We start from the raw sequence: 8,936 nt of genomic DNA, 5'->3' as shown, positions 1-8,936 counted from the left end.
GTAGTTTTGCTGTACCAAACTCCTCTGCTTCCTGGCACGAGGTCATTCCAGGCAAAGGCTGGCACTTCATTGCTTTCCCTCCTCCCATCTGCTACTGCAGATTCATTTGCAGCGTTCTGTACACAAATACTGACGTTGGGCAATACTTAACCTGTGTGAGTCATTCTGTGTGAGAAGAGCAGAACTTTTCAGCCAGTGGAAAATAATCCATTTCCATAGCAGAGTTTGTCCAAATATCCTTACTACTCTGCGGGTCTGTCTTAAAAGCTGTACTTAAGAAGTATAAAAATAGAAGTACTTCAAAATAAATATCTCTAGTGTGCATTTCTTTTCAAACTTCATAAACTATCAGTTCTTTATAATTAAAAGACGTTTTATCAGCAGTTTCATTTTGTATTATTGAAGATTTATTTCCCATCAGAGTAACAAACCCACGAACATTCATAGAGACAGAGATTAGTTTTCTACACCAACCCAGAATGAAGGATGACATTCAGCATCCAAGAGTGGTATCGCCTCTTTCTCCAGAATAATAATTTCTAGATGTGTTACCTACCAAAGGAAATCCGCCTTTGAAACAAGAGCTTTATTATGCAGAGGAATTAAGCAGCAGTCGTGGTGAAGCAGCAGTATCTATGTTATTTAAGAAATGTATTAAACGCACATTTATATAAAAAAAGAGTGTAAACAAGTAACAAGTTCACAGGCTTTCTAAAAGCTTGGGATATTATAGCATTACAAAAGAGATGTCAGTAGTGCTGGCACTCACAAATAAATGTGGGTTTGTTAGACTAGGTTTTCAAAGCTTAGATGCTTAGGAGGCACATTTTCCCAGCCTTTTAATGCTTGTTTTAAAAAGTAACTCTCTGAAATAGCCATTGAGTCCTATTATCCAGCAACAGGAAGTGGTGCAAACCCAAATCCTCCTTGATTCAATCTTGAATGAAACTAACTAGAGGCCTCAAGGTATCAGAGACAAAAGCCTGTTTATATGGAAATTCCTCCTCTAGAAAGCGGCAGGCAGACACTTCCTGATCCAGCAGATAACACAAACTCATCCCCGCCTGCTCGACCACCCCCCAGTCAGGTCTCACATCACCTCCAGAATGATCGCTGTGGAGCAGGAAACATTCAGGCTCTTCAACTTTTGTTTACTTTAGCAGTTTCGTTTCACTTAATTAAATGTAAAATATATTTGTAACGTTTACACACTGGAGGAACAGCACACGAGCTTGCCTTAATAAGCTTCTCACATTTTATTTCAACCAAATTGATTTGTAAACTACTTTCCTCTCACAACTTCACAAATAGCGGCCAAACTGGGCTTTAAAACTGCTAGAGCATTTCCTCAATATCATTTTAAAAAAGAAACCCTTTGAAGGGAAAAAGTGCTCTAGTACCATCAAAAAATCATTAAAAATAAATATGTTTCAGACAAAAAGCTATCAGAAGGTTGTATTCTTAAAACAGCCCTCATGTAGTAACAGGAAGCATTCATGGGGGAGGCAAGTGTGAGAAGTTTTCTGTCTTTCTCTTGGAAAAGACGAAACAACCTACGGACCACAGGAAATAACACAAGTTTTATAAAATCCCAGTGGTGCGAGTGAAAGCACTTCAAATAAATTTGTGAGTCCTCAAAACAACATTAAAGGACAACAGATGTTCTCCCCACCAGCTTGTTCGAAGGCTCACGTACACCCTGGGAGAAGCCATTTATTTACATAGATTAAAGTGGGTACTCAGATCCACACTCATATAAACAGAGAAGCAGAGTAATAGGTGCATAAGGAATAACAAGCTCTGCCTGTCCTCTTTTTGCCAAAAAGAAAGCCTCACTAAATGTGTCAAGATAATGGAAAAATACAGATCTTTATATATACACATTTTCAGACTTAATATCTTTATAATGTAAAACAGAATCCACATAAAAGATAAGTCTTAAATTTAGCTGAAAGCTACTTTTTGAATGAATTTTTTTCTTTTGCTGATATATGGGCTGACATATTGGTGCCTTAGCTGCTATGCTGCCAAAATAAAAAATAATCATCATCATAAGGAATAACTCCTGCCATTGTCAGTCAGTTCTGAAATTAAATCAGCAATTCAGATCCATCTTACTGTCACGCTCCGTTATCAGAACTGTTCTGCCTAAGCATCTCCATCAAAAACTATTTCTGCTAAATAAGGATAATAACAATATGGGCCCAGATGGGGCTGTGAGATACTCGCCGGCACTCAGGTACCAAACCCCAGAGCAAGTTGTACCATCTTCCCTTCAGCCTGTAAGCAGCCACAGCATCAGACTTCTCCTACCCATCAAATATGTTATTCAGACACTCATTTGGTAAAATTCATCAAAAATGCTACAGGCAAGGATCAAAGTCCAGCTCAAGTCATTAGGCTAAAAACGCTTCCTGCAATTAGGACTATGCTACTTATTCTTTTTATAAGCAATACGGCTTTATAAGGAGAAGCAGCAAATGCCCCTTGCTTGTCCTTAGTGAAGACTAAGCTAAGGAAGCATCTTCTCAGACCCAGGACAGGTTTTGTGCCTTCACTGCTGTCCTTGTGAAGATGCAGGTATGGAGATATTACCCACACCGACATCTGGAAAGATGGGAACAGAGCCTGGCTCCCCTTGTCAAAGGAGTGTCCTGGGTATTCAGGTACAGAGCTCACATGCCAATCCAAGAGGGCTGTGTTTGCTTTTGCAGTGGCTCTGCACAGCTAGGGCACCTAAATCCCCTTTATCTCATTACACAGTATCACAGGGGCCTTTGCAAATCAATTCTGCAGCCCCCAGAGTTGCTCACAGTTCTTTAATCTTTCACCTAAGCAACAGAAGGCTTTTCCTTTGTTGTCATTCTCCTGCTGATTCTCCCCAGCACCAGCAAGTTGGGTGTTATTAAGGCAGTCTTCTGGGAATCTGGAGATATTCTCACTAGCACTACCTCCCTTTCTTCTCCCCCTTGGCTGCAGCCCTCAGCATGCACTATGGGGCCCAGTAACCAACAGAGCACAGCTGACCAGCATGCCAACGGCCCACTTCAATGGCTCCAGCAGAATCACAAGCAAGGACTAAAGGGAGCTGGTGCAGGCCCAGATGAGAACCATTCCCACAGCAGGAAGGACACTATGGAGGGATTCATCTGCTGTACTAAGTCCAAGTAAGTCTCATTTGAAGCAAATTCAGAATTACTTTCGTTGTTGTTGATACACTGAAATGAGCTGCTTCATTTCTATGATCACCAATCAGAGCAACCAAAAAGTGCTGTAGTTTAAAGTCTAATTGAATTAATAGAGAAAAAATTGATTTGTAAACTACTTTCCTCTCTCAACTTCAAAGAACAATTAAAGTGTTGCTGCTATTGTGAAGAGAAATTTAACATCTGCAGGAATTCACAAACCACAGTCTTAAGTGGCTTACCAGTTTGAAGCAATCAGAATGTAGCAGTAGAAATATTATAGCAAAATATTTCACCAACAAACACAATTTCATACCTGCTTTGAGCTTCAACTTCAGAAAAACTGAGACTGCTGAAGGCCAGGAAACACAGTGTGTTGAGCCACAGTGTGCTTCTCACCAAGGAACAGCAGGAGTTACCCACAAGCACAGCTGTGCTCATGACCCGAAGGGCAGCGTGCCAGAAAGGACAGAAGGAGCTGCAGCAGCTCACATGGATAGGGCAGCACTGCAAGGCAATCCAGCAGCAGTGCCCTCAGCACACACAGGAGATGGCATGGGATAGCCTCTGTCCCTCTATCCACACGCCTCCCTCCCTCGCCTGGCGAGATGCTGTCTGTAATTGCAACTTACAGCACAACAACCATCAGTTATTATGTGCTGCTAACCCATGATCATGGTAATTCTGCAAGAAGTCTTCCACTGCTCCTGAGCAAAGAGCATCTGACCCTGCAGTTCAGGAGAGATGAGACCTATTGTTAGGATTAGCACCTTCACAAAAAACTACAGTGGTACACTAGGAAGTATCAGACAGATGAAAGTAAAATAATAAAGCTGGAAAGAGCAAACAACACTGTATGTCAAGTATGTGACCTTATTTATAATTGCATGGTTAAATGCCAGTGCCTCCTGCTTAGACTGACTGATCCAACTGCCAACCAGTAACCAATATCAGGGATTTTATGATCTAACATTTCAAATCTCATGCACTGACTTGAAGTCATTACTAGTTAGTTAATGCATTCTAGAATTAAAAAAAATAATAATAAATGTGTGCTTCTGTAACATTGAGTCCCAATAGACATGGTGTCTATTTCCTTCAGATCTTTTGCAGGAAGAGGACTGGGAAATGTGCTTCTCGCTCATGAGAAAAGGAAAGATAACACAACTATGTTCCCATTTTAAATTTGGTTTGACCACTATAATCCTTAAAATGCTAAGATGTCTCACCTACTCTGATGGTCCTTTATGCAATTATATATATTTTAAATGACTGATAAATTTAAAATAATAATAATCAATAAATCAGCTTTCACCTGCTAGTTTTCCAATCCTTCCACAAAAATATTTATTAAATATGAATTTTCAGACTGTTTTAGAAACTGATTACATGTAATCATAACTCCCTTCTGTAATAAAAATGCATTAAACACAGTTCTACAGGTAACAGTTTTAACACAGCAAAGACAAATTCATCAACAGGAGGAAAACTAAAAATTAGTAGAAGCACAGATATGCTTATTGTTCACCCACTCTCAATATGAACTGCACGTCAGAGGCATTCACAGACCTTTTTGCAAAGTTCATAGGATAACACAGTCTTTTGCTAAAAATGTCAGAAATCCCACTTTTTTTTTTCTTAAACGACTGTACTACACCAAAATCATCACACAATTATTACAGATGTAAATACTACAACAGATGAAACACAAGTAAATAATGCACAGAGAAAATGTAAAGGAATGATGTTACCAACGGAATAAAGAGCAGAACATTGAGCCACCTTTTATTTCAGTAAAATCCAGTCAACAACTGAAAGGGTCTGAGTATTTGTTTCATTTCTAAAGGTCTGGGATAACACACAACACAAAAATAAAACACTGGTACAAGACCTCATGAGGGAAGGCACAGGAGAGGGAGCTCAATTACACGTGTCAAGATTGACTTGAAATAACTAAATAAGCAAACTAAGTTTTGAAGCACATCATTTACATGCTTGCAAATTCAATTAAGCTTGAAATTTAATCCATAATTTATGCTCCTCTCACCAATGTAAATTCTGGGTACATATGATTCAACGTTCTTAATGTAAATGGATACTTTTTTTTTTTTTTTTTTTTTTTACTTCATCTTCTAGTGCTTCAGTAAGGAAAATCAACTAATGAAAAACATATGAATTATTATTTGTATTACAGGGAGAATCTGTGTCCCACAGAATTTAATAGCACACAGAATTCCTTAGTGTGGACAATCTCCCAGTATAGTTAAGATTTATGTTTAGGATCCCTATACTTAATACTGAATAGATGAAAAGGCCCAAATGCCAACTCAAACTGATTCCCTGACGGAATACAACAACACAAGAATCAATATCACAGAAGCGGTATGGTAACAAAACCAAAAGGGCGATGCAGTTTGAAGACTGAAGTCTTCCCTCCTTCAAAATTTTATCTTTATCATATCAATTCCAAGTTGCTGCATTGTAATATAAATATGCATTCATGAATTTAATTTATCTTGATTGGTTACATCCCCTGACAAATCAAGCTCTGGAGTTTTCCCACAAAGACTTCAGTTACCTTGTGTCCTGTATGAGCCTTTGTAAGGCAGTCAAGAAATGAGCCTAATGGTCATGTAATCCATTATCCAGTAAATGGAATTACTTCATGACTGAACATTACTAATAACAAGTTAATTGGTTCATGATCCATTATAATCATAGTATATGTGTATCTTTTTTTTTTTTTTTTTTAAGGAACAAAAATGTACTGCAGTTACATAACTGAATTTTCTACTTAAGGTTTTGCAAAGGTTACGGTCATTTTGGTAGTTAAGCAAGTGAAAAGCTGAACCAAAATTTACAGAAATTATAGCATTGCAAATGTCATTTCTTAAGCAGGACTTACATCTTGGCATACTTCTCATCATTCTGCTTGGCTGGACAGGCTGTTTTCCATTCTTGACCTTAAAACAGGGCACATCTATATGAAAGATGTACTTTGTCCCTTCTTGCTTGATAATGTTACAATCCAACAGTTAAATATCATCTATCATCTTTCGCATAATAAATCCATTTGGGCATGGCCAAATAATGATTTGAAAACAAGTAAATATCACAATCATAAGTTAAAGTGTGATAAATTAACTCCTAGAGAAGCTCTTTGCAAAAAAAAAAAAAAAGTGTCCACACCATTAAGCAGCAGGACTCTTGCACCAGTCACATCAAAAGTTTACTTCACTGGTAAGTTTGTGACAAACTGTTCAAGCTGGAGGTGCTGGCAGTCGTCTTACTATTTCCACGGCTATCTTCAGATACGCTTTAGCCTGTTAAAACAAAAACATATATTTAGAATTTTTCAGTATAAAACAATACTTTATGTCTTTTTAGGCATATGCTTTTTCACGCACGAAGCTAAAGAAGTTTGTTCTATTCAGCTAGTTTTGTGTTGAAGAAAACTATACACTAAATAAGTACAAGAATTATTTAAATATCAGAGTAAATGAAACTTCAGTATTATTTTTAGAATACGATTTGACTTGACAATCTGCCTTCTGCAGCAAACAATCAAATTTTCAGGAGGTGAGGCACTAAAAAGAAGGACCTGTGGGACTAGAGACTCCTTTTAGTTATAAACATCCCCTACCTCACAGAGAGCTGCACTGTACACAGGATTGAGACAGAATCAGAGAAAATAATGGCATTCCAATAAAAAATTAAGATAATCAATTCATTATGCACTTAAAAAAAGACATATTTCCAAGAGACTGGAACAGGTATCAAAAAAAAAAAGCTCACTTTCACACCAACCTGAGACATGAAGTAAGATGCTCTAAGTCAAAGGGCAGAAACCAAAGCTGTAAGGCTATGAGAAGTGACCCAATTCAAGCTTGTTCCTCTTTTAACCTCTGACAAAATGGCACAGATTAGACCATAATCAATCTAACATAGATATTCATAAACCTACTGCCAGAAGATGTATATAAAGACACTACTTAAGCTTTAACTATTTAAGCATAAACTACAAAATTAAACACAGTTAAGTCTTTATCAAACTCAACAAACTGATAGATGAAATTGAACATTTGTTTTAGAAAGGTCTCTGATCTTGATATAAAGATTTTCATGTGAAACAGTATAGTATGCGTGTACATATTTACCATGTATGCTCTTCAGAGATTACTTCTACTGTTAAAATGGACACCTTATCTATAATTTGAATTTGTCATGCCTCAATTTCCAGCTGGTACATCATGTTTGCCTAGGAAAAGAAAAGATCCCCCTGCTATTCAGCCTGTTTCCACTTTGTTAGACAGTAACCACGGCAATTATTCACCTTCTCTAACAAGCTTGCATTTGGAGCCCCTCATATTTGGCTCTGCGTTTTAGAACTGGGTCCTGATGGGCCTTTAATATAGCAAATCAGCTGACAAATACATAAGGTTAGAGCCTGAGGGGCAGGAAGAAAAGGTCTGTGTCCTGCTCACAGCACGAGCACCAGCTGCCTAAGCACAGTAAGCACAGCCACTTTTTGCAGACAACCCTGCATGCTTTCTCTCTTCCAAGCTTTGCTCCTCACCTGTCAGTTTTCTTCTGGCACTCTCAGACTCTGATACTCTTCATACTAAATTGAATAATTCTTGAGTTTGTAAGGAATGCAGGCACCATCTACTTGCAGATAACAGAACACATCAAATGCATTATGACCACAGCAGAGTAACTGAAGGCCTTAATCCCAAAATGCTCTGGACACACGAGTTTCTCATGCAAGTGGCTATATCAAAGTCCAGTGAGCAATCTACATTTGTTACTCATGTGATTTAAGCCTGTGCTCAGCTTCATATCCTCTAGCTACACAATGACAAAGCTAAGACTTATTTTAAATAAGAGCTATAAGAGATATGGCCAAAAAAGTACTACTTCCTATTCTGAAATTCAGTGTAAGAAGAGTTTTTTTTTCCTACTTGTAACCAATTTTGAATATTAATATTGACCAGTAAAGAGATTAAAAACGTGGTTCTAATAAAATGATGATTATGGTTAAAATGTCTTCAGAAGACTGGTACCATTCATGTTTATTTTCTCCACAGGCTTACACTATAATGACCTACATAGTTAGGACTCGCACAAACTACGTGTCAGAGGGTTCTTTAAAACCATTAAGCTGTGTATCTACACTTATGAAGCAGTGCTAAATCCAGGCAACACACAGATAACTGAAGATTCTTTATGAGGGAGTCTGAAGAATTGAATTTTGCTCAGCCTTTTGTATCATGGATAAGATGGCTCTTGTTTCAGAGTAGCTTTTGCATCCCTTAGTACATAAATTGACAAAACATCTACAAGTGAATTATACTGTCATAAGTAGTTGATTATTCATGGTTAAATGGCACCAATTTAAAAAAAAAAAAAACTACTATTTCTTCATTTACTCTAGCAACATTATACATGCTTAAAAACAACCTATACATCCTCATGGCTATTTAGATCATACCAACTCATTGCAGAGGAAAAAAAAAACAACAAAAGAAGCATGATTATTCCCAAGAGAGTTACGCTGTTCGAATCTACAGGATCTCACAAAGATTTATATATAATAGATGACTTAAGAAGCACGGAACAGATATTGCACAATGGAGACAATACTGCAGCTAAAACTGAAGTGGGTGTAAGTATTTGGTCATTTTAACATCTCCTGTTCGATTCTGCTACATTCCCCAGACTTATCTTTCCTTCCATTTCTGCAATAAGTCA

At 37.6% G+C, this 8,936-nt stretch overlaps 1 protein-coding gene across 2 annotated transcripts in view; it reads right to left on the bottom strand.

The window, feature by feature from the left end:
- Positions 1 to 384: 384 nt before the first annotated feature.
- Positions 385 to 8,936, bottom strand: part of NUBPL (NUBP iron-sulfur cluster assembly factor, mitochondrial) — an 87,503-nt gene continuing 78,951 nt past the window's right edge. For both annotated transcript variants that reach the window (XM_031593792.2, XM_031593793.2), the window contains exon 11: positions 385 to 6,508. In XM_031593792.2, the coding sequence (XP_031449652.1) occupies positions 6,446 to 6,508 (63 nt within the window). In that variant the 3' untranslated portion in view covers positions 385 to 6,445. The remainder of the gene's footprint in view (positions 6,509 to 8,936) is intronic.

This window comes from Phasianus colchicus, chromosome 5, assembly GCF_987193195.1.
Source record: "Phasianus colchicus chromosome 5, bPhaCol1.hap1.1, whole genome shotgun sequence".
Classification (NCBI taxonomy): domain Eukaryota; kingdom Metazoa; phylum Chordata; class Aves; order Galliformes; family Phasianidae; genus Phasianus; species Phasianus colchicus.
Note: the sequence above shows the minus strand (reverse complement) of the source record. Positions and strands in the feature narration are given on the sequence as shown.